The 27,730-nt window shown below is 34.5% G+C and overlaps 1 protein-coding gene across 3 annotated transcripts; it reads right to left on the bottom strand.

Annotated features, from left to right (window-relative positions):
- Nucleotides 1-1,028: 1,028 nt before the first annotated feature.
- LOC110872760 (polycomb group protein EMBRYONIC FLOWER 2) lies at nt 1,029-11,672 on the bottom strand. Of its 3 annotated transcripts, none has more exons than XM_022121631.2 (22): nt 11,547-11,659; nt 10,070-10,190; nt 9,655-9,802; nt 9,348-9,403; nt 9,050-9,161; nt 8,802-8,967; nt 8,655-8,714; nt 8,069-8,208; nt 7,752-7,814; nt 7,539-7,651; nt 7,286-7,350; nt 6,784-6,836; nt 6,616-6,669; nt 6,478-6,537; nt 5,355-5,401; nt 5,157-5,278; nt 4,680-4,857; nt 3,314-3,362; nt 3,087-3,170; nt 2,889-2,968; nt 2,702-2,791; nt 1,029-1,409 (listed from the first exon to the last, which is right to left on the bottom strand). In XM_022121631.2, exons 2-22 carry the CDS (start codon nt 10,102-10,104, stop codon nt 1,196-1,198), a joined length of 1,989 nt encoding a protein of 662 aa, XP_021977323.1. In that variant the 5' UTR covers nt 10,105-10,190; nt 11,547-11,659; the 3' UTR covers nt 1,029-1,195. The 3 variants fall into 3 exon arrangements, with proteins under 3 accessions (XP_021977323.1, XP_021977324.1, XP_021977325.1); XM_022121632.2 differs by lacking the exon at nt 11,547-11,659 and adding an exon at nt 10,272-10,419; XM_022121633.2 differs by lacking the exon at nt 10,070-10,190 and having other exon boundaries at nt 11,547-11,672.
- Between the last annotated feature and the right edge of the window lie 16,058 nt (nt 11,673-27,730).

The following is a 27,730-nucleotide window of genomic DNA, read 5'->3' as shown; positions in this document are numbered from 1 at the left end:
GGTGGGGGTTAGGTTTTTTTTAGTTTTTTTAGGTTTTTTTTAGCTTGGGGGGGGGGGGGGGTTTAGGTTTTTTTTGGGGGGGGGGGGTGGGGGTTAGGTTTTTTTAGCTTGGGGGGGGGGTTAGGTTTTTTTTGGGTGGGGGGGGGGGGTGGGGGTTTAGGTTTTTGGGGGGGGGGGGGTTGGGGGTTAGGTTTTTTTAGGTTTTTTTTAGGTTTTTTAGCTATTTTAGGTTGTGTTCACATTGGTTCTCACAATAAGGGTGGTTCTCGCATGAGCTCCTCCCTATATATATATATATATATATATATATATATATATATATATATATATATATATATATATATATATATATATATATATATATATATATATATATAATATATATATATAGGGGACCGCTAGAATGAGAACCACCCCGAGTTGTAAGAACCACGAGAACCGCGACCCGCGGGTGGCCGTTGACCACGAAATTTTTTTACACCTAGATCCGTATATTTTAAGACCGGGTGTAAATTTTGGGTTCAAACGGCGCACCCGAGGGGGTAGTTTTTTACGCCCAAAGTTTGGTTAAAAAAAAAAGAAAAATTAAAAAAATTAAAAAAACCCAAACTTTGGGCGTAAAAAACTACCCCCTCGGGTGCGCCGTTTGAACCCAAAATTTACACCCGGTCTTAAAATATACGGATCTAGGTGTAAAAAAAATTTCGTGGTCAACGGCCACCCGCGGGTCGCGGTTCTCGTGGTTCTTACAACTCGGGGTGGTTCTCATTCTAGCGGTCCCCTATATATATATATATATATATATATATATATATATATATATATATATATATATATATAGAATTAGGATCGTATGAGAATAATTTAGTAATTGAAATTTGAAATTGTAAGAACCATTTTAGACCACTTATTTTTTCTAAACCTTATTTTACCCATTATATGATCAGGTGTTTTATCTCAGGATATCATCTGTATTTTCCTAAAAAAGCAATTAAAATATAAAAAAAATAACGGCAAAACCCACAAGCTTGATGATGAAGAAATAAACCAATCCTCCAAATGGGGATGAACAACAGATCTTATGTTTTCTTACATTATACGACTAGAGATAGTTAACGACTACATATATCACCTGACCTTATACGAAAAAAAGAATGTTTTAAGATCACCAAAACCCCCAAAATGGAAAATATATTTAGCTATCGATTTTCATGGGATCTATGTCTTGATTTTGACTTTGACTTTGGCCTTCACCTTCAACTTGACTTTGACCTTGACCTTCAACTTGACTTTGACCTTGACCCTGAACCTGACCCTGGTATTGTTCAAGGATCACATTACAATTGTTTAAGCTCCGCGAGTCTAGGAGCCCATGATTCCATAATTTTATCATAAACAATCTCCAGCACCTGTCATAACACCAAAAGTTAGAAAGACAATAACTCTCCGCTAATCAATAAAACAGTTTCATTCATACTTGCCAAGTTACATCAAAACAGAAGGTAGACGGGCAACAAGTTGCGCCACCATTCAGTCGATATGGGTTATGTTTTACTTAATGGGCAACAAATTACTGTTTACAGCTTAAATATGGTGTAAACTTCAACCATTCCTCTAATGGGTCGATCTGGGTTATGTTTTACTTAACGGGTCGAATGAGTTAAATGGGTTGAAAGTCTCCCAAGGTTCCTTACTTAATAAACGTCATAAATCATTTTTTTAATAAAAACCATATTAGGTATATTTGGACGTTAATAGTATTTGGTCAACTCTACCTGTAAATCGTAAAAAGTGTTGTGCAGACCTATGTACACTAAATTGAACTTGTAATATTGAAGTCATACCAACAAAGAGGGATGTTCATAAGCCGTTGAAACCTTTATTATTTATATATATTTTTTTCATTTTTTGAAATATGTAGTTAGGTATATCTATTACAATCATGAACCATCTTCACCATTTTAAATTTTAGAGTTAATTACTGTTTTCGTCCCTGTGGTTTGTCAAAAATCACTATTTCCGTCCATTAGTTTAAAAATTACGATTTCAGTCCCTGTGGTTTCACTTTCGTAACCATTTCAGTCCATGTGGTTTCACTTTTGTAACCATTTCAATCCATTATTCTGTTAAGTACAGGGACTGAAATGGTTACGAGGTGGACTGAAATGGGTACGGAAGTGAAACCACAGGGACTGAAATCGCAATTTTTAAACTAATGAACTGAAATAGTGATTTTTGACAAACCACAGGGACGAAAACAGTAATTAACTCTAAATTTTAAATACAAACTAACAATTTGTGGGAAAAAAAATTCAAAAAACTAGTTTGTATCATAAAACCACCAAAATAAAAAACGTACAAAAGGCTCTTAACATGCGACGATACGTGACCACCAATATAACGTGCATAATTAGGGTTACCCAACCCATGCGTTATTATGCAAATAACGTGCGTAATTATGCAAAGTTAATTACTATTGTGCCACCGCGTTCAATTAAAGGCCGAGATTAGATCAAATGTGTGGTTGAGATGCCCGTGTACGCATCGCACGATAAGGTGGTCTTGTATTTTAAACTTTCTCTCCCTCTCTCCCTCTCCCTCTCCCTCTCTCTCTCTCTCTCTCTCTCTCTCTCTCTCTCTCTCTCTATATATATATATATATATATATATATATATATATTCGACTGAAATAAAAGGGTACCAGAGTAGTGATGGAGCCTGAACAAGGTCTTGACCATGCAGCTTTGAAAACGCTTCGCACGACCACGAAATATGGCCATCCGCCAGCACCCTGGCATTATCATAAACAAACAACTTTTAACGATCACGTTTTGCTATTTTTGTTTACTTTATTTTGGGAGATAAAGGGAGATTAAAGTTTAAACTACCGTTGCTTTCTCACAAATGAGTTCCATAGATGCATCATCTGTTTCTCGTCTTTGGAAACATCCACGAAGTCGTCCAGCATCTGATAAACATGAAAGATCATGTTAGCATCTCAGTTTCAAATTTCATCAGAGCACACGACCGGTGATTGTAAATAACTAAATATCATAAATATGAGGTCAGAGCAGAACAAGACACACCCTACGGTCCTCGAGATCAGCAACATCATCGTCAACTTCATCTTCACTGTCTCGCTCAGCGAATACTTGTTCTATCGCCATTGGCTTTTATAGAACAAAAATAAAAAGTAAGAGATAACTACATTGTTTATGGTGAATGCAAAACTACTTTTATCAACAGATGACAAGACAGGACTACATTTAATAAAGCAAAAATAAAACCGAAGTTATTAGTAGCAAGCAGGAACCTGAGCTCGGTGGGAGTGAAAGAACTGCCGTTTCTGCAGCAGGGCTCGGCTGCATAAACAAAATCACAGAAAAAAAAAAGCGATAAATGTCTACGAATTTGAAATACACCATTCATTAATAGCAAATAGCGGACGATAGCGACAAGCTACCAATACGCTACATAACAATAGCGATGAAATAGTGGGCGCTATTTTATGTTTAGCGACACACTAGAAGAAAATTTTAGAGATATTTTATATATATATATATATATATATATATATATATATTATATCCAAATCAGTTGCTTTATAAGCTGTTTTATATGCATGCTTAACAAAAACCTAAAATCCTGTTATTTTATACCTATAAAATAGCACTATTTATATTAAAGCAGATAAAAAACAAAAAAAAAACCTAAAATCCCGCTATTTGCCCGCTATGGAGGCGCCAAAATCAAATGGTGACACATGAGTGCTTTGCTACGCTATTCGCTATAGCGCTATTATTAACTTTAGACCATTCCTTCATTATTCACTATCGTTTCACATTTAATGGTCACCAAAAATCAAAATGATAAATATTATATTAAAGTGAGTTGTATAGTGTATTGATTCACATACACTATAGTAAGATTCATGTATGTAGGAACTAAATGTGACAATTTCGACTCATTTAATTTATAAATGGGTCGATTTTGGGTATGTTATCTCTCAAACAAGTCAAACAGCACAAATTAATAAATTGAACGGGTAAAAAGAGTTGAAAGTTCCCCAAAGTCTACTTTAATGCTATGCAGTTAATATCGGTGATATATCACCGATATATCGTTTATCGGTCCTCGTGTAAATATCGGTGTCAGATATCGTCAGAATATTGGTACCGATATTATCAAAGATAAGATTTGACCAATATATCACCGATTTTCCCGATATCAGTACCTTTCTTCTTAGTTCTACCATTTGTCTTTCTTCTTATTGCTGCTATTAGTGTTTTAAGTCTTAATTATTAACTGTTAGTGTTTCAAGTCTTAATGAGTTCCTACTTGCTACAATCGTTAGTGTTTTGCAAGTTGCAAAAGGTTAATTTGTTAATGGTAGGAGAGTATACTGAATTGTTAGTGTTAAATTGCTATATATATAAATCTGCATGATATTAAAATTACCGATATCCCACCGCGATAACCTATATCTCAAATATCGGTCCTTGGCAGATATCCGATTTTTTACCGCATTAACTGCATAGCTTTAATGCATACAAGTACAACTTTCTAAAATCATTTGTTCAAGGATTTAGATTATTACTGTAATATATTTTCTGCAATCGTGATCAGGTCAACAAACCCGACCAGCATAAAAGAGCAAAGAAAGAAAGAAAAGCACGTACTTTCTAGGGTCGGATCGCTCAACCGATAACTTTCTCGTCTTTGCAAACTGAAGCATGGCTGGAGGTGCAAGGTTGCTGCTTTCAGGTAATGACTGTATAGGCTCGGGTTCGGCATTTGAGGGGCATGTGGCACTTGCATCCGGACTACATGCATCCAGCTCCATGCACTCAGCTACACCTACAATCAACCATACCAGCAAATAAGATGACCCTTTTATCTATACAAGTATATATTTTACATGTATATTTAACAAAAACCTAAAATCCAGCTATTTTATAGCTATATTTGATTGTTATTTATATTAAAAACAAAAAAAAAATTGTCGCTACCTATCGCAGTGTCACTACAACCCTAATAGCGAGCCTAGACGTATACACTACATAGCGCGCTATATAGCGATTGCTACACTCGCTATTGACAACTATGCTACAAGATAATGACGAAATTAAATTCTAGAGATATAGAAGAGACTATACCATCTGTATTATCTATAAGCTCACTGAGAGCTGTAGACATGGTTGAATCCAGCACGAGTGGATGCACATGATTTGCGTTTTGAGTTTGAGTTTTTGGTTTCCGGCGTCTTCTCGATTTATGGCTGTAAAAAGGCAGATTCCATAAATGCGGAAATAATTATGTCTGAAGTGTAGAAGATTAAAGGGATTAAAGCTTACCAATAAGAGAACATTTGTTGTTTCGGATCAACGTTCTCAGGAATTATCTGAATAGAAACAAAATGCATAATGTTAGTCAACTTCGAAAACGAAGTATTATCCATAAATATTTATCTTAAAAAAAGGTGCATCTGGTAGTAAATAAACTGTAATACTTTTTAATATGATAATATTAAAGAATACCTTTTTGGCCAGTGTATCTAACTATCTATTACCGACTTACACAATCGAACTTGCCAAACATTTAAACAACTGATTATCTTCTTATTGCAACTTTAAAAACATAAGCACATCCAAATGCTACCTTGTGTAACTAAGTCCATTAATAATAGTTGCTTCTCTAATCAAATTATTCAATCTACTTAATAAACAATTACATATTTAGACATATGGCAGTCTCTCCTTCATTCTCACACATAATTCCCGCCTAAACATATTATTATATATTTTAACATAATTCACTGTTTAAAAGAGGGTTGAAATATATAATATATCTATACACTGTATCTTTTTACTATCCATATCCATATCATATGCAATTACTATACATATTTATTTGGTTACATTTCTTTGTTTTTTCGAATCACCAACAAGCTAGTTGCCTAAATCCTTGAAATTTTATATCAATCACTGTTTAAATTTATTTATTTGAATTTTTCTTTATTTAATTAATCTATTATCCTTATATTATCGAATTCCTTTCATATTGATTTAAATCAATTTTAATAGATGCCAAACCAACTATACACGGTATCCAAAATTGCGTATTGATTTAAATTTCAAAAAAAAAAATAGTTACCATCCATATTTATTTGATTACGTTTTCTTTTTTTTTTAAATATTTTAGTTGCTTAAATCCTTTCAATTTTGTATTTCAATCACCGATTATCGTATTAATTTTTTTTTACATCAACACCATGTAATACACGGGTCTATAACCTAGTATCATATAATTGGTTTCGAACTTTCAATTTACGCATCCAATCACCCTCTAAACAAGAGCTTTCCAGGATTTGCACAATTAACGATGCACGCGAAGATAAAAAAAAATGTCTGTTTATCATAGACACCAATAAATAATATCGTGTCAAAGACTATATTGACAAGGAAGTCATAAGCTAACCTCAGAGCTGCTTGCATCGGTTCTGATAGATACAATCACGACCTGACAGTCTTCAGTAACCTGCATATTATTAATAGTATTACGGCTGTAATTATTTCACGTTAAAGATAGCAGCAAGAACTTCGGTGGATTACTAACCCAAAACTCATAATGAAAGAGATCATGTGATGAAGTCAAGTGAAATCTCAGGCCCTGAAAGACATCAGAGACATTCAACAAACAATAACATGCTATTCATTCAAATATTACAAGTGAATTTAGAGCAATTGAGTAAATGATACAGAATGAAGTTGAAGCAATATCTACCTTGTAACTAGCGCATTTCACCAAACAGAACGGACAAGAAAAATCCTCTGTAACTGTAGATTTAGCATGGATATTACACAAGTAAAAACATCATCAGAATTGACATTCATATAGTAGAAAGAATAAAAAGATGGGGAAGCTTTAACAATATATCGTGACCTAGGAGTGTCATTTTTAACCGTAAGCAAATAACCCCGTCTGGCCCGAAAAGTCATGTTAAACCGGTTGGCGTAATCGGATATCGGGTCCATTATACAGTTCTTGGGTTTCTTATGGGAGTTACACGTGCTGGATTGTGGGAATGTGGGTTTCATAGTTCTCAGTTGAACCGAATAACCTAATTATGATTTTGACCTATGACTTTTTTTAGTGCTGTAGTCTACTCTACTTTTTAAATATTCCAGTGTTCTGACATTTTTGGAATTGGAAAATTACTTGTTTATAGTATATGTCAGTGTTTAAAACAGGTTATTAATTATAGTATATGATATCCAAACGATACCTTCAGTCCTATGCAATGTATTGTTGTAGTACTTGTAATTAAAAACGACATTTCCAGACCGCAATCTAAAATGCACAAACAAGAAATAAATACATATGTCAGATAAATCTCATCTAGAAACACTATTTACAAGTGAAACTATTGTCGTTAGGAACTTTAAAGAAGTAATTAATGCATTAGCAACTGAATACAAGCCCAATAATGAAAACAAAACAAAAATTCTCAAAAGTACTCAATAATGATTAGTGATTACCTCATTACACCGGGTCTAGGAGCATCGTTGTATGAATATACATCATAGGGCAACATATTTTTTGCCCCAAATTCTTCAGCAGAAATGACGACCGGTACTTGCTGCAATATGCTCTTTAAAAACCATAAAATAGAATTAAGCAGTAGGAACATAGTTCAAATTAAACTAAAAAAACATAAATGCCGTGAAGTTAAGACTTAAGGGAACATATACCACAGCTTCAGAGTTATATGGAAACCGAAAAGATACACACTTTTCCCCATTTGAAGAACTCAACTGCAACATTAAACCCCATGAGAAACAAAAAGATGATAGATTTATTATATTAAAAACACCTAACTATGCATATCTCGCAAAAGCTGGAAAATGAATGTCTTATTCTTCGAAAGTATTCCTAATCAGTTAACTACATTTTAGCCGTACAACATTTATACAGTGAGTTTTAGATGCGATGTCTTGCAATAAGATATGTGATTCCAATATATATATATATATATACACACACACACATAGATAGATATATTGCATACCTTCATACTGCAGGACTGCATAATAACAGTTGACATCATTTCAGCTCTTCCCCCTAAACTTAATGTCGGAGATTTTTCCCATGAAGAATGAAGTAAATCCATTGGAATCTTCCCAAACAAGCAGTAACCCTCACAATTCACTGACACGCAAAATGTAATCCGTATATATTAGAATAAATAAAAAATAATCAACTTTTGGCACCTATGTATCTGTGTAAAGATATATCTATACACACGCGTGTGCGCATATATATATATAGAAAAAGTATATCGTACATTACGGCTTAACGTACTTCACGTACGACAACGTGCGTGATTTGTTATATAACATGCGTGATTAATGTTTTCAATATGCGTGATTATTGTGTTTCAACATGCGTGATTTTGGATTTTTGAGTTACAACGTGCGTGATTTTAAAATGAACGTGCGTAATTACCTGTAGTACGTGATGTACGTTAAGCCGTAATGTACGTTAACCTTCCTCTATAGATATATATATATATATATAACTTAAAATCCGCTCATCATTTGTTTATCATTAGAGATGAAGTAGAAAGAAGATTCCACATCTAAAGTATATCTTACATGAGTTACAAAACATATGATCCTCCGTTAGGTCAATCTTCGGAGAATCTGTGGAGTCAGCTGCAAAAGTAGATAAAATTCAAAACCACTACAAACTTAACACAACAATTCACCAAATATAACAAAAATACGGAAACAGCGTAATACCACAGCTAACCAACAATACATCTAGAGAGCCAGATTTGATCTCTTTGGATAGTTTATTCATCTCGGGAAGCATAAACTTTGCTCGAGCTGTACTCGATGTCTCAGCCCCACCAAAAACCGTCAACTTACGTGCTCGATTGAAACGATAAACAGTTGTACTCTGTGTCTAGAAATCATAAACAGAGAGTAAGAAAATAAAGAAAAGTAATTAACAAAAGGGTTCGCCCAAAAATGAAATTTGTAAACACCTCCACATTTGTAGTAGACACTGGTCTTGCCAATAACACGTACAAAGGAAAAAGCGTCTGAGTTTGATGTCCATCACTAGTAGCCCCAGATACAGATACTGATATTTGTATCCTACAATACACAGAAGCGAAACTGGTATCTTTTAAAACCGTATAATCATATCGTTATAAAACCTTAATTTATATTAAAAGCACCGGGACCATAAATATGAGAACGGATCTAGACAGTATATTCATTAAAGAAATAAAATCTAGTCATCAGTGCAAATAGTTGTGAGTTTGATGTTGCGATTCTTGCCTTTTTTTCTGCTTCGCTTGTAACTTGTAATGCAAACATCTTTGAAGAAATAATGGCTGCAAAAAACCATACACAGGTTAGAAAGACACATATAAAAAACACTTTTATAGATATCCGTGTGCCGATGCCTTCAAAACTCCATAGTTATATTATATTGTTATATGATACATGCAGATTTATGTATGCATGTTAATTCAGAACCAACAGATATAAATTTCCCAGTAATATATATCAATCGTAGATAAAAATATAAACAATTATATAACCAAATGATAAAGTGGATAAGAGAACAGATCAAGAAGGTCACATTTCTAACAGCGCGCCGTTGGAGAATGTTGTATAATTCAACAGGTTTGCAGTAAACCGAAAGACTCTCCTCAGCTGCAGCTTGTTCTTCCTGAGTCAAATGAGCACGAGCATCATTGCGGCACATTTGGTCTGAGCTTATAGAATAACTGCAATTGCAAACAGGTTTTTTTTCCATTAGTTTGCATAAGACGGATATCTATGTTCATGCACCCGCAAATACTCAAAAGGACAGATAAATAGATGTATATAATGCAAAGAGTCCGTCTAGCCACTGATTATCTAAAAAGAAAGAAAATAAATACAGCCATGAAAGAGAAAACAGAACCGCTAAAAGAATCTCATAGACAATCTAAAGAACTGAACAACTAATTATACAGAGTACATGAAGTAACATGAAATGCAAGGTACAGTACTTGGTTTCACGAGCGGCTATAAATATGCCAGGCATACTTGTTAGACAATGCCGGCATGCAACTTCATAGTTGTCTGCACCTACTTGGGGAAATTCAGCTTAGGCCTTAGGCCCCTGCAAACCTGAATTTAATAACCTAATGAATTAGTTCTGTTTGTAGTGAACACTTCCCATGAAGCGCAAAATGAACATAACATAATCACCATGTTTTGCAATATCCTCCTTCATTCCTCCGTTTTAATGTGATTATTTCGTAAATCACTCTTTTTAAAGTGTCAAACCTGAACGCCTAATATATAAATGCCTACATTGCTGTGTATAACTGACATTTACACATTCTATACCACAATTTCATTGCCCTAAGATTCATCTTTCCAAGCTTTCCTTTCATAAAATATGTACAATCTAGTTTTATTAGCGTAAACGTTGTTTCTTATAAGACAAAACTAGAGAACAAAAGCTTCCGAATCTGTGTAATTAACAAATCAAGTAATCTACAAATAAACTTATACACACATCACCATCCTCATCAAATTATATCCATAATTACTCTCAAAACCTACATTCTAGTAACTCTTAACAAATTAATTTTCAATCAAGCATACATTAACGGATATTTACACAAATCCAACACACACACAATAAACACTTCCGTACTTGAAAATCGATTCATAGATACGCGAATCAAACACAAAACAAACACATTGTAATTAAAAATCAATTCATCAGATACAACTTAACCGAATGCTCCGATAAGCTTCCAATTTTGTGTAATTAACAAATCAAGCAATCTACAACACATCATCATCCTTTTAAATTATATCCATGGTTACTCTCAAAACCTACATTCTCATAACTCTTAACGAATTAAATTTCAATCAAGCATATATTAACGGATGTTTACACAAATCCAACACGCACACAATAAACACTTGCGTAGTTGAAAATCAGTTTATAGATATGCGAATCGAACAAACAACAAACACATCGTAATCAAAAATCAAAAATCAATTCATCAGATACAACTTAACCGAATTCTCCGATAAGCTTCAAATTCTGTGCAAATTAACAATTCAAGCAATCTACATAAAAACTTAAACACGACATCATCCTCATCAAATTATATCCATAGTTACTCCCAAAACCTACATTCTCATAACTCTAAACGAATTAAATTTCAGTCAAGCATATATTAACGGATGTTTACATAAATCCAACACACACACAATAAACACTTCCGTAATTGACAATCAGTTTATAGATATGCGAATCGAACACACAACAAACGCATCGCAATCAAAAATCAATTCATCAGATACAAATTGACCGAATTATCCGATTTTTTCAACGATAAACACTGCAATCGTCGAGCACAGAACTCGTTGATAACAATCGATGAGCAAATGACACACGAATTGAGCTGTAATTGATCTAGAAAAGCAAAATAGACAACGATCGAGTGATTTGAAGATTATTACCTTATACGTTATGAACCCTAATTTTGGTTGGTGAAGGAGGATAGAAATTTGGGGGAGTTTGGAAGAGTTTAAAAAGCAACGGCGTCTTTGACTTCTCTGACTCTGAGGCTATGTCATCAAGACTTTTAGCAACTATATATAGTACAAGCATGTTTTTTAGTTTTATTTTTAGAATAATGATTTAATATTTAATAAAATCAGATGATTCCAATTAATTATTGGAGCATTAAGCGGTAGTTTATTCATTTATTTTTATTTACTATACTATTTAAGTTCCCGTATGTTATACGGGTTAGTCAAAGTAATTTATATTATTTAAGAGTGTTTGTTGGTCATAATAATATCATTTACAAAATGTCTTCCTTTGATCCGATCAGAGACTTGTCACTTTAGCTTCACTCCATGTATGCGTTGCCTATTAATTATGACACACCGTAAAGGTTAGAATAATCATGCATATAAACATGTCTTAATAAAAAATTCTATTGGAAATCCTTAGTCGGCGTTCGTAAGAATTTGCGTACAGCTAAGCGACCCTCTTCATTTATTAGTATATAGGAAGATGTTTAAAATATTACTATTTAATATGAGAGATAAATAGGAAAATAATTCTTATCTAATATTTTGTTTTAAAATTATTATTATTTAATAGAGAGATAAATAGGAAAATAAGATGAGAAAACACCAGAAAATGACACGTGTCCAAAAAAGATTTTTATTTATTAGTATAGGAAGATTACTATATTATAACGTAATTTATTATTAGACTGAATAAAAAAATAAACGCTTCTTAATGAAGATTTAAATTATAAAACAAGATTTTTAGACATATGAAAAACGTTTGAATTAATTTTTTGTACTATATTATAACGTAATTTATTATTAGACTGAATAAAAAAATCAAACGCTTCGTAATGAAGATTTAAATTATAAAACGAGATTTTTAGTAAAACGAGATTTTTAGACGTTTGAAAAACGTTTAAATTAATTGTGTGTACTATATTACTATATTATAACGTAATTTATTATTAGACTGAACAAAAAAAGTCAAACGCTTCTTAATGAAGATTTAAATTATAAAACGAGATTTTTAGACGTTAGAAAAACGTTTGAATTAATTTTGTGTATGATTCGTGTGATGTTTACTAAGTTTATAAATATAAAAACATTTGATCCATTAATTAGAGAGATTGCATTATCAGTTTTTTCATAGGTTTTAACATAACAAGAGGAAAATCCAATCCCAAAAATTTCAAATTTATAAATAAAAATAGTTGAAATCATTATTATTCAGTTATTTGATATTATAATTAATATATATATATAGAAAATATATTAAAGACAACATAATTTATGCATGGTTATAGTATTTAAAACACATAAATTAAATATCAAACGATTAGGAAATTAGTTGTTATTGATTTATATTAAACTTAATCTATCTATTATACTAAATGAATTCTCTTAGGCCACCAGGCCTATTCTTAGCCAATCATTTTGATGATGTGGACACTCTCTTTGTGTAGAGAATTCTCTTTGAGCGCCAAACCTCTATTCTCCTTTATCTCATTTGTCCGCTCTTTTTTATCAAAGAGTGATTGATACGTTTCATCATCAATAAATTCACCAGACTTTCCATTTTGTTTAAACTCTTTCTTTTCAATCTTATTACATATCACAATCTTATTACATATCACAAACCCTAAATCTAAGACAATCCTTGCACTTTGACGATTCATCTTCTACCGCTTTCATCTTCAATATCTTCATCGCAAACAAGAAGGTCAGATCTGCCCCTTTTGTATTCGTGATTTTTCATCTCTAATATGTATGCTTTGTTTATCAATGAGGGTTTTTCGAAAACCCAGATTCAAGAAAAAAATCAATTTCATCTTTTTCCTGATTATACTCAATCATTGAAGACGTGATTATGATTCGGGTATTCAATTTGATTAACCATGTGTTCAACCCGTTTGAGTTTATCCCGATTTGATTTACCATGTGTTCAACCATCTTTGAGTTTATCCCGATTTGATTAACCCTGTGCTCAATCTGAATTGAGTTTATCCCGTTTTGATTAACCATGTATTCTTCTTATTTGATTATGCTTTCATCCGCTATTTTAATTTAGTTCTATTATCGAAAACCCTAATTTTCGATACAATAGGTATTCAGTTTCTAATTTTACAATAGGTAGTTGAACTTCTTTGTTTGTTTTCTTTAGGGTTCTTGTGGTTCCTATTGGGCTTTTGTGATGCAGCAAATTTGTTGATTCAAAATAGGGCACGTGTAACTTTTGTTCTCTGATTTGTAATTGATATTGCTGGACAAGCTTGCACACCTTCTGAAATTACGTTTCTGAAATTAGTGTTAATTTATGTTTTTTCATTTATTCAATTTGTGAAGAATGATATTAGGGCATCAATTTCATGGCAATTACGTGAACATGCTGTAACTATTAAGTCTTGGTAAACAAAGTCAAGGTTTGATTTTGAGTGAATTATGTGTCTCATATTATTGTTTTGTGGATTACTAATATGATGTTATAGATTACAATAATTTATTTGTCTTATCTTTCAAAAATCCAATTCTGGATATTTATTGTATGGATACAAACCTGGATTGTATTTTATTTCTTTACGAGTTCATATTGAGGTATAGGGTTCAGTTTCTTTTAAATCGCATATAGTATCTGATTTCTAACTTTGTGTTTGCTGTTCATTGAACTGTTATTCCACAGCAAACAATCGACTGATTCAAGCGTGGGAACGCGGGTGATGATAGGTTAATTTTTATGGTCATCATTTTTTCTCATGACTTCTATTGCATTTCAGCATGCTGCTTATATGGAACAGTTACCTCTCTGAAAGTTGAAGCACTGATGTCATCGCACCATCAAAGTTGTCGATTTGAAGGCCATCGCTCTCTTGGCTCATGAAATCAAGGTATGTCAATTATTGTATGGTGTGTTCCCATTTTTTGGTCAATTATCTTCTCCATCATTTTTTTTGTTCAGATTAGGGTTTTTTTAAAGTGACATGAATGCGATGGGGACAGAGGGTTTTGGTAAATCTTGTGACTAGGAATGTTCATACGTGTTGTTCGATGAAATGAAATGCCTGAAGAACATTTTTAATATTTACCATTGTGCTACACTGATATGGGTTGGTTTTTGATATTTAACATTGATGTGTTCGTTGTTAACGGGTTTTACATTTGATCGGATATACTTTTGTTATGTGTTATTATTTTCTTTGACATGGGGTTTTGTTAATTTGACTGAATATATTATAACTTGAGCTTTAAAACACTCTTTCTTTCTAATTTGTTGAAACTATGTTAATAAATAGTTAATGCGTTAGTTATAGTAACCATGTACAATATTATTACGACAATGCAAATCTTTGACATCGGCTCTTGGCAACTTTCAACCTGATTGACCATTTTCAAATAGTTTACTACCAAATTTCAAGGTTTCATAACTTTATTTAAGTTTCTTACATTTGTGTTATATATTAGGGTGCAAGAATAGTTGATACGAAGGTTAAGCGATACATGCGGGTTTGTTGTGTGATATCTTTGTCAATTCATTTTGTATATGCTCCACAAAACTATTGTGGATTTACTGTTTCAAACCATTATCTTTAATGCCTAATGTTTTTGCATTCACAGTGGTCGGTTTCCGTTTACTCCCGGGAATCTGCGATACCTAATCTGCTATTCTTCCCACACACTGGCGCACTTCGGCGACTCTCTGTCGTCCACCATAGAGGTAACTTCTCATTTGTTTAGTTGCTTTATTTATTCTACTGTTTGGTTCTATATTGGTGTGACCTATGCATAGTGTTGTTTGGGTCCCTTGACGGTGCAATAACCAGACCCACATAGATAACAGTATGTATGTATCGATGGGCAGTGGCCATTCTTTATTTTGGTAATTTCACTGATGAAGTGTCTATTTTCATGATTTTTCTTATCAATACTTTTTACGTTACGAAAAACATGTACCAGGTAACAAATTAAAAACACGTATATATGTCACCAATAAGCAAACATTATTGAGTATTGACCCACAAATGACTCAGTTTAACGTAGAGGGTTGGGTTTCTAAATAAATGAACAACCAAATATAATGTTTTCAAACTTTTTTATAGTAACTGGGCAAAGCCCGACTGGAAAATCATTACCATAGTTCAAAAGATGTGATAAGCGTGCAGAGGAGCATAGCATTTGTGAAGTTGTTTGTCTTACCGACCGACGCCTACTGTTTAACAAATAAAAATAAATCCATCGTCGATTGATACATTAACTGGAAAAGTGGAATCTAGAGTGCAAATGTTGTCTGGTATGTTAAAAAACACCATTCTTCTTAGTTGAGATTGAAAATGTGGAAGAATCCAAAGTTCATGTTTTTCATCCGCAACAGAGCTACATTTTGTAAATCCCTACTCCTAATATTCAGTTTTGTGTTTGAGTGTTTATTTTAAGAAAATAATTTATGTAACTTTTTACACCATGTTTAATTTTGTACGACACTTTAACTTATATAAATTTCTTGCAGGTAATTTATGACTTTTGGGGTTTTTGATCTATAATTTTAGCTTTGACTTGTGGTTTTGGTGCTCAATTTTTGTTGGAGGATATGCATTTGTACGATAAATCCAGTTTGTAATATGGGTTTGCAAAAGGTTGTTTTGAATCAAGGGCATGGCTAAGTAGACAAGAAATCATTGATGGTGGCTGGAACAGAGCAAGGATTACATCAAACCGGCCCGACTACGCCCCAAAACCACCACCAGCAGTAGCAGCTTATCTGTGATCAGCTATTCGTCGGGGCTGAACAATGAAAAATTATTTGATTTAGACTAACACGTAACTTAGTGACCTGGTGACTTCTTAAATAACTGCTCTTGGTGAATAAAAAAATTGGATACTAATAGGTGGTCAAAAGTGTTTTCTTTATTTTTTATTTTATGGCTACAAAATATAAAATTTGATAGTGAACTGGTGACTTTTTTAACAATTGGAACTGGTGAATTTTTTTAAAAATTGGATACTAACAGGTGGTCAAAAGTTTTTTCTTATACTATCATACGCCTTATTGCAGCTATCGACTTATAGCCACCATCTTCGGCAAAACAAGAAGTGTGCCTATCTTCCGTCGTTAAAGGTTTTTAAAAATCTTCATTCGAGAAACTAAGCAAATGTATTGAAGATCCGATCCAATTCCTATGATAAATGGACGTTGGAAAACCATCGGCAGAAGAGAGAGTTGAGATGGTGTTGATGTAGACGACTAAGAGTCACAAGGTGCAGTCACCCACTGTCTCGCCAAACGCTGGTTCACTTCCACTGTCATGACCACAACCTTCGTTCCCACATTAACTTTAGTATACATCAGAGGTATTTGATTATTTTAATTATTATTATTATTTTTTTGAAATTGACATCAGTTTGTTTTAAAGTATATGTTTTCTATGCTTCGATTTTGTTGATTATTGGTTCTTAATGTTAAGAATGTTATACCTTTTTAACATTTGACACTTGAAGATTCAGTTACCGATCAATTATTGTGTGTGTCATTGAGTGTGGCAGGTTTATGTTTATGTACTTAGGGTGTTTGATAAAATGCTTATGTGGGTTCTACTAGACAAGTTCATCATTGTTTGGATTTAAATTAGTATCATCAGCAACAAAAGGTCACAATCTTGATTTTACGACTTTTCAATGTTCTTAATCGCTAATCGTTATGTTTAGTTAAATTGTATACGCGATTTTTTTTAATTGAACGTTTCATCGACCTGTTGTTTCAGAGTGTAAAAACGAACGTTAGCTCCGGTGTTAATCTGATTACTAAGGAGGAATAAGTTGAGAAGATCTCATCAATTTCAGTAGCAGTTGACGTAGATCAGTCAATTATAGATGTAATTCGAATCGTCTGGTAAGATCTCTTTTGTAGCCTTTTTTGTTCAGAGTACATGGCATTATTTGTCTTTCTAATGATATGATGAATAAGATCTAAATTAGTGGACTTTGAAACCGATTATTCTGATTACTGTTTTGTTGACTTAAATTTTGTATTTGATGGGGATTAGGTTTGTTTTGATGATATTTGAATTGTTGTTGTGCACTCGCCAATATCGCTTATACATACACTTAACTATATTTCAGCATAAAACATTTAATTTATTTGTTTCAAGTTTATATGGATTACATAACAAGTATGAAAGCCACAACAGACATGTATACATACATCTATATGTTTATTATAGATATATGGAAGACCGGTTAAATATGATTGAAACTTTTAAGATCAAAAAAGGAAAATATGATCATCAAGATGATTTTTAGTCACTATCAAAATTTTATACACACATATAGATCCCTGGACTTCAAATATGGTTATTACAACCTCGATTACATATCTGAGCCTTGAAGGATGTTTTGATAAACAAAAGGGGGTACTTAATTGGTTGTTTTGGGTGGGATTCCAGGACAACTGAATCCTTGGAAACTTATGCCAGAATCATGTGTCGATGTGTGATGAGAACCCCTGAAGAGCTGCTCTGCCATGGTTGAGGTTGTCGTAGAACTCGAGAAAACACCGAGATAACAGGTGAATTTCACACTACTTATACAATACAAGTAAGATGAAGCTCATCTGATGATCAATTTGGACCTACTTTTACAAACCACAATTGCAAATTTTTGGTTAAAGAGGTTGAAACTTCCAAAGTGACTTTTCTAATGCATAAAACCTTATAAAAGTTTTTGTTAAAATAATATAAACTTTACTCAACATATACAACAAATTATCTGTTTGTAAAAAAACATAAAAATGTTGGACAAAAGGTCTTCAGATCAACCTGAGATGACACGTTTTATGTTTAGATTTAGGGTTCCCGTCACTCCTAATTTGCAACCTCTATAATTTCGTGGTTCGGTCTATGATATCTTTTGGACTGAGAAACCTATTTTTGGTGGAGCAGCAGGATTGATGGGAAATAGTGGAGGCGTTTCCAACACTGCAGGGAAGTTGGCACACATGACCACTGGTTCAGGTAAGCTAGACACCAGACTCATGTGACTAAGATCTGTCACTACTCTTTATACACACATTGGCCTGGACCTTATTATTTTTTTTAATTTTCGGCTTGGTTTATATTATTCGGTTATTTTCAGTACTAGACCGAGAACGGACCCAAAATCGAAAAGGGTACTTTCAGAACCAAGGACCTGCTTATATGGATTATGAATGTTATCGGTTTTGGTTAATTCTTGGTCCGGTTCTCGGGTCTTTTCGGGTCGACCTGTATCATGCTCGCCTCTATTTATGCAGTTTATTTTTGGTGTTGAATTAATAATGATTAACTTACGTTTTCATATATATGAAGTTCCATCATCTATAGTCCTTTGAGTTGTCTCTGCCTATATAATGATATTTGTTAATTAATTTTATCATTTGTTTTCTTTCGATAGGATTTTGTTAAGAGGCATTTTAACTACAATTATTTCCACCCCGAGAATGCATGTGTTTTGCCAACAATTATGAGGAGGTTTCATGATGCCAGAGTTTCAAGAGATAAGGAAGTGATGGTGTGGGGTCCAGGGTCACCGATGCGTGAGTTCCTGCACATCGATGATCTGGCTTATTTAGTGCCGTTATTGTTGGAAAAATATTCAGATCTGTCGTCGTAATCTAATATATTCTGTTGTCTTTTACCATGTATAAAATCATAATATTTAATGTCAGTGATATTAATGAAGAAATTTTCTTTTATCAAACCGCGAAGCTCGCGGGTTCTTAAGCTAGCATGTTTCCCGCCCTCCCAACCAAAAACATCTTTTTTTTGTATACAATGTCTTTCATTTCTAGCGGTTTCACACTAGGTTGATGCCTCAGTAATTATTATAAGGCATATTTTTGAAGTCTAGAATAATAACAATCGATCGTAACTCTAAATAATGTATATATTTAGGATTCAGAGTTAACGATTTCCATAGTTTGTGTTTAATTTTATTTTAGTGTGTTCAAAGTTTGATTTTAAGCATAGTTTGTTTTTAAATATATTGTTTTATATCTTAGGGTTCATGTTTATGCATACGAGGATATATGATGACTTACTATTGATGACTTAATTTTTTTTAAAACTTGATACAGTATCATATTTATCCGATAATAAAGTATAATAAAATTTATGAGTTCTTGTAATATTTATTATATTTATACTAGATCAAATAGCAGCCAAAGTTTGGGATGGTATGTATAGTTGGGATTGTTTCTTTTTTCTAAGGTGTATACCATACTATATATACAAATGGGCAAATATAGCACCTAAACTCAATTATCAAATTGTTAGTCTAAGAGGGTGTTTGAGATTACGTTTTGAACTGATTATTTGATTATTGCGTTTGTAAAACATAAATAATCTAAAAAAGTGTTTGGATGAAAAAGTGATTATCTGTCTCTAAAACGCGGTTTTGGAGAAGCATGTACCTACATGCTATTTTGAAAACGCAACACCAAACACCCACTAAAACAGTTTGCCAAGTTGTGTTTCCGTGTGTTTTCACAGCAACATGCCAAGATGTGCTCAATGGTCTTAAAATATCATGCTTACCAAATCATAGGTTAGTCCTTAAAGTTGGTGTTCCAGTAATGTTATTACGAAATATTGATCAACGGAATGGATTGTGCAACGGTACAAGGCTACAACTAAAAAAGGATTCCTCGATTAAACTTGATACCTTCTGATAAAAGGATTCCTTTTGCTTTTCAAAGGAGACAATTTTCACTGGCAGTATGTTTTGCAATGACGATCAATAAAAGTCAAGGTTAGTCTCTTTCAAGAGTTGGTTTGTACCTCAAACAACCTGTCTTCTCTCATGGTCAATTGTATGTTCCCTTATCAAGGGTGAAAACAAGAAATGGGGTCAAATACTCATACTTGACAACAACGGAAAACCTACAGATAAAACAACGAATGTGGTGTATAAAGAGATTTTCAACGAATTGTGATATCTGCATATTGATGGTTAATAAAAAGTTTTTACATGATCCGTTTCAAGACGTGTATATATTCATAACATTTTATGTAAACAACGATGATGAAGCGATATTATCTTTAATCAACCCGTGTAATACACGGGATCTTAGGCTAGTTTAGTAAATGTATTAATAAAATTTTTCTAGTTCATTAATATTCATAATAATAATAATAATATAATAAAAGAATCCATTTAATGTCACATGGCATTCTCTCATTCATTTAGGTAGTGTTTGGTATACAGAAATGAGAGGCAGAATGGAATGGATCATTACGAGGAAATGAAGAAAGGGGTGTTTGGTTGGTCAATGGAATGGAATCACTCATTCCATAAGGCATTCAATTCCCTCAAAATAATTACATCCACTCCTCATGTTTTTTTTCATTCCATCCCCTCTAGCACCATTCATTACCAACATCACAACCCACCACCTTCGCCACCACCCACCACCACCATCGACACCATCGTCGCTTCCACCCGCAACCGTCAACGCCTCCAACGCCACCTCGACAGCCACTCCCGCCGCCGACGCCACCCACCACCACTATCGACGCCACCCACCACTGCTACCTCTGCCTCCACGCACCCCCCGGTCACCACCACCCGCCATCGTCGCCTCCACCGCCACTCGCTGCCGCCACCACCATCCACCGCCGCCACCACTGTCATCGCCACCCACAATTACTACCATCGACCACCACGACTCAGCGCTGATTTTATTCCTTCATTTTTCTTGCCTACCAAACAATACACAATAATAATTAATTCCATTCCCCACATGGTAACCAAACAAGACATCATATGGTATTGATCCATTGCATTCCCTTGTCCATTCTATTACCTCGTCCATTGTATTCCCTCGTCCATTTCATTACCCTGTACCAAACAGTATGTTAGTAATAATATTGTCATCAAAATGACATGTGTCAATTTCTTATGCTACATCAACCATAATATATAATATATAATAATAAATAAATAAGTAAATTAATATAAGAACCATTATCCACCTTAATAAATAATTCTAAATAAACCTCATTTCCCTCAAAAGAAATTGATATACCATGATGCTTGGGTTAATATATTATACTATACGATATAGAGATAAAAATATAAGAATTATTTTATCTCTTGAATATACCGATTTTGCAGATTAGAGATCAAGATTATCTTCACCTCTATGACACACGATAAAGAGTTATTATACTTTTTAATATGTTTGTGTTTGATAGAAATCAGTTGATTCATGATAAGTTCCTCGTACCAAAAAAAATGGTTAATGATACATTGAACCAATGAACTATGACAATATGAAAATACTTCAAAAATCAAAAGCCTTTTAACCGTTAGTTTATTTTTATCTATAACAAAACAATGATTATTATTATTATTATCTCCAATTTAATTATTTATACATTATTAATTATAATAACTTTATTTGTTAATATAACACCTCATTAAGATTAACCACATATATTTCTAAAATCAAATAATTTAAACTATTGATAAAAAAAGGATAAAGTTACAAACAAAAGATCAAAACTAATTTAACTTTTAGTATAATATTATTGTCCGTGTGACTCTCTCCATCAACCTTAAAATTTAGACTTACATTTTATTATAAAATATTTTTTAATATTTATCCTTACTAATATAAAATTTTAATTTAAATATGTTAATAATCAGATTAGGATGCACTGTTTAATTAATATTATTAGATAAATACAATGTATTTTATTAAAGGGTAAATTACATTTTTCGTCCTTTATGTTTGTATCGGAGTGCAATGGGTGCCCTTTAAGTTCAATAATCACATTCACAATCCTTTATTTGTAAAACGCATTACACCCTACGTCCTTTATCCCTAACCTAGTTAAATTTTTTAGTTAGGTTTAGTCAGTTAAAGACAGTTTACTCATTTTACTAACTTGATTAAAAATAGTTTTATAAAAAATTATAATTATAACATATTTATATAATGAAAAATATTCTTTCTCAAGTGAACTCTCTTTTCCTCTCTTAACCTTGTAAGACTGTAACCTAAATTCCACAGCCACCACCCAAAGCCACCATCCGACCACAACTCCAGCCACCACCCTCACTACCACCACTGTAACAACCCGCACGTTTGTGCGTTGTTACTACTCGTTACACTCGTTACACCTAGCACCAGAGATTCGGATCATATTGTAACTATATCGCATATATCGTTATATCGCAGTATTTTTCGCATATTTTTGCATACTTTATCACTATCACATCACATTGCACTTGCTGACAACCACGATGATGTCGAGTGAGGACCAATTCTACCCTCCTTGATAGCCGTAATGTGTCGCAATGTAAAACAATACTAAAAAACGCACTCGCAGGCACGCGTAACTCGATTATCGCAGGATTTGAAATATGGATATGTATATACGACCCAACGTGACTAATTATAATAAATATATGAAAATGTGGATGAAAATCTGTAACCAAACTATCGCAGCGCTTAACGATCGAATCGAAACACCGAAACACAACTCGCCGGATGCCACCGATCGACTGATGTCATCATGGAGTTCTTATGAACTTGATGTGTGTAAAATGCAACATATAAATTACATCAAAAGAGGCATAAAACTAATCCTTTTTAAGTACTAATGTTGGAAAAAGAGTGTTTTTGTCTTCCTTTTGTATTTTCAGGATTAAATGAGCTCAAATTAACAAAAGAAGCAAAAAGACAGCCAAATCTAACATAAATACAAGAAAAGGAACATAAGTGGATTGCTCGACCCCTCGACAGCATCCTCCCAAGCAAAATAGAGAAGGCAGAAGACTGAACACGCCCCGTGCTCAGCCAGCACGGGGCCGTGCCCAAGAAGAAGCAGAAAAGACAAACTAGTAGAAGCTTCTATTGCCCACCACGAGGCCGTGCCCAGTGAACACGGGGGCGTGGCGAAAGTACTGCAGGCGCATTAATTGTAATTACGAATTACAATTAATGAAGAGAGAGACTGTCAGACAGGCACGGGGTCGTGCCCAGCGGACACGGGGCCGTGCCCAGCCTTCTGTTCAGCCTATAAATAGGAGTGCTTGGTTTCATTGCAACTCATCCCTTGGCACACCACCTCTCTCACACTTCATCCACCACCCACCACCACCATAACACCATCATCCACCACCATCATCCATTGTCCAAGATTGATCGTAAGAGTTCTTGACAATCAAGGCCATGTTTGCCTAAGTCTCTTACATCACTTGGTGAAGACAAGTGTTTAGTATAATACTTTTTATTTTTAATCTTTTGCACTTTTTATTTGGTTTTGTATTAATGACTTTAATAACTAGTTGCTTATGTTGAAGGTGATTCTTCCTTATCGTTTGTCCGTGGTGTCTTGGCATTATTTTACTGTCTATATAAAATAAAAGATTTTCACCATTCATATCTCCACGGTCTATATGGAGGTATGTTGGCTACCTGGTCGGGGGTTAAGGGAACGGTTTGGTAAGGGTCTTGCCCTTGTTCAGCGTTTAGAGGTCCTGCAAGGGACCTGGGTCAAATTTAGTAGGATCTCCTTCAATGCCCATAGGTATTGGATGGCGGGGATCCAAACTCTTTGACCCCCTCATAAGTTAACTACTATTAATACTATAACCCGGCTATTTAGGACTGTATCCCTGCTGACTCAGACTACTTAGTCGAGGGTAACATCACCTCCAAAAGAGGGGCCTACCATAATTTGCATTAATAACTTAATTCATTATCTTTCAATAATCCGACCCTTTAGGATTGTATCCTTGCTGACTCAAACTACTGGGTTGAGGGTAACGTCGCCTTCAAAAGAGGAGCCTACTACAATAACTAAGATAATCTCTTAAATAAGTGCAAAAGTGCAAAAATAATCAAAGGTTATACTAATACACGAGTCGGATCCAAGTGATTCATCTTGTCTATCTGTTTTATTTTTATTTTATTTTTCAGCATTTAGTTAGTTTTTATTTTCTTAGTTTAAAAATCTTTTCTAACATTTTGATTTGGTTAGACGTTGAGGATAAACCGGTACTAAAAGCTCTTGTGTCCTTGGACGACCTCGGTATCTTACCAACACTATACTACGTCCACGATGGGTGCACTTGCCCATATGTGTGTTTAGTGTTAGTAAATATCGTGTTTTATAAATTTAAAACTTGGCTAAAAGTGTAAAAAGGGCTTAAAATATACATCTAAAACATATTACACTACACACGCATCAAACTTCAAGTGTTGGCCTCATTCCACCAAGAACAACTTAGATCTGAACGATTTCCACATGAATAAACAAAGATCTTGCATATATCTGAACATATTCATGGTGAAAAGGATTGAAAGATGGTTTTCCAACTTTCTTTCAACTCTTTTACACTCAATGCACTCAAACCCGATGGAATCGGAGCTTGCTCTAATCTTCTACTCATTCTTAGTGATGCATTAGTTCCAGATCTGAATTCTATCCGTGAGAGATGTGATTTCGGGTCTGAACATGGACAACCGACTTGAACCGTGAGCTGATTGGACTAGGGTGATTCCTGTTCGGCCGGGTAACTTGGGACGAGATACGGGTCCTGTAGTTCAAGCAAGATATCTAAACGTCTCATTCAAAGCTACAACACTTCAAACGGAAACAAGGGTTAGGACGACCAGACCGTCGGACCGGATTGTCGTCTGATCGGGTTCCACCCGATCGACTGGCCGTCCGATCGGGCTGCACTTGGTTCCATACTTAAAATATTTCTCAAACTATGCAAAGGATCTGAACGTTGAAACGGATTACCACCCGATCGGATTTCCATCCGATCTGAGTGACCGCCCGATCATGTGACGTTGGGACTTCAACAATTCTCAACATGTTCAGTACGGATTGTCAACCGATCGGATTGCAATCCGATCGAGTGACAAACTGCTGCGAACTTGTTCTCACTAAAGTGTCCTACCAATCGGACTGCCGCCCGATCAGACCACGGTAATACCCCGAACCTTAATGTGTTGGTTATAAACGTGTGAAATATGTAATTTATATTTCATATATTGTTAAACGAGTAAGATGATTGTGTGAAAGGCGAAATATCTTGATAAACCTTGGCTAATATAGGAGACCGTTAATATTAATAATTAAATATATTATTTTATTTACCTTACTCCGTTTTTAATGAAACTTAGGTTAAAACGTAGATAAAAATATGCTCGTTCTAATGACATATTCGTCGTTTTATAAAACGTCATATTTTAAAAGTTATACAAGAAAAACGAGTTAAGCAGCTGAATTAATATATATAAGCAAGCAAGCTAGCAGGTCAAGCAGGTAGGTAGGCACGTCAATTCACATCGACCAGAAAGATTTGAGGTGCCTGCTTGCTTGCTTTAAATAAGAGTCTCAGTAGTTTGTTTAGGTACCAGTTTCTTTAACGGGAATGCTCTAGTATAGAGAATCCTGAGTATACGATACCCTGTTGGGTGTTGTTAATAGTCGTTTTTGGAGCGCGAGTAGGAGCAGGAGTAGGGAAACTCTACATCAACGTGCCGTAGATAGTTTTGAGGTATACTCTCGTTTAAGTTTATGTTTAGTTATTTATTATTTATTTTTAGTAGTTAATATTAGTTTTATTATTAGTAATAATATATTAGTAGTAGTAGTGTTAGTATTATTTTTAGGTACTAGGGTTATTGTCAGGGGCGGGTATTGGGTAGCCTAGCCTTAGTTAGGCATGGACTGATCACCCATGCTTAAACAAGGTAGGGTTAACCAATATCCAACCATGATAATGACTAGTTAGGTGTACCATTACCTAACCTAGGATTATGTAATTGTGTCAGGACCTTGAGACATAACCCAGTATTACTAGCGGCTGTTAAGCAATTGCTAATCAGGTGAGTCATCATGCTTGTCTTTTAAACTGTGATAGTATACTCGTCCATAACTGGTAATAATGAGAATGCTGCAGTACGCATGTGTCAGTAGGGGTATATGGGATCCTATTATGCTTAATGAGGTGTGTCACTCTGGGAAGGGTAATAAGGTGTTGTACCCACAGGCACTTCAGGCTTATAAGGTCCAGCGACACACACTCATACCTATGTGACGGCCGTAGGGGGACACAGCTGGAGGACCAGTATGTCTCTTGTACGGTGGTTTGTGACAAGTCAAATGTGACCTATAAGGTTCAATGAGGCCTAACCTGACTATAATGTGGTCACATGCCCATATTGTGTATGCATATAATGTAAACTGTGGTCTGTCTTTATAAAAATTGTATAGTATGAGCTCACCAGTATATATCTGACGTCGTTTTGAGTATACTTATCTCAGGTGAGTCATGAGGAAAGCTATAGGAACTACTTGACAGTTGTGGAGGTTTAGAAGATCAAGGAGTTCGTAATTGCCAAAAGATTATGAATAAATAAAGTGTTGTATTCAGACTATTATAAGTTTTAATGAAAGTTTAGTTTGGTTCCGCTGTAAGTGTATCAATTGTGCACAATCACTCGGGTTACGGGGTGGGTGTTACAGTCACCGTCCGATCGATCTACCTGAAAGGTAGAGACACTTCTCTGTTTTCAAAATGCTACAAAGAAACTTCAAAAGGCAAACCATCATACACGAACACATCCTCACCAAACAACGTGACAATCCAATCGAATGGCCATCTGTTCGGATGACCATCCGAACGGATTGCCGCCTGATCGACTGGCCATCCGATCGGATTGCCATCTGATCGGATTACCATTCGACTCTTGGTTCACCGCCACCGTTTAACGCACTATTCAACGCTTACGCTATCAATCTGTAATCAGGCTAATCTCAGACGCGCTCCCTTCAAACCAACCAAGCTGTGTTTGCTTGCTGAGCACCGACTGTGAGTATACTCGAACCCCTTTTTATCGCATTTTGGGTGTAACATACGTTCCTATTAAATCGAATTTATCAAAATGAATTATTCAATCAAACTGTTTATCACTTGCGAATAACTGTTATGCATATTTACAAGTGATGCTAGTTACATATGTGTTAGGACCTATACTCGCGGCGTCCCGCCTTAACTAGTATAGTACTATAGTACCCGACGGGGTCTAGTTAGGATGAATAGCAATTGCAATCACAGCTCGAGTGACTTAG

The sequence above is a fragment of the Helianthus annuus genome, chromosome 8 (genome assembly GCF_002127325.2).
Source record: "Helianthus annuus cultivar XRQ/B chromosome 8, HanXRQr2.0-SUNRISE, whole genome shotgun sequence".
Classification (NCBI taxonomy): Eukaryota; Viridiplantae; Streptophyta; class Magnoliopsida; order Asterales; family Asteraceae; genus Helianthus; species Helianthus annuus.
Note: the sequence above shows the minus strand (reverse complement) of the source record. Positions and strands in the feature narration are given on the sequence as shown.

Bases quoted from the DNA above. Each gene is read 5' to 3' on its own strand.
- LOC110872760 (XM_022121631.2), bottom strand. From the start codon at position 10,104: ATGCCTGGCATATTTATAGCCGCTCGTGAAACCAA. The intron at 7,351-7,538 runs GTAATCACTAAT...TGTGCATTTTAG, and splicing joins CCTAGACCCGGTGTAATGAG to ATTGCGGTCTGGAAATGTCG. The intron at 2,969-3,086 runs GTGTGTCTTGTT...CATGTTTATCAG, and splicing joins CTGATCTCGAGGACCGTAGG to ATGCTGGACGACTTCGTGGA.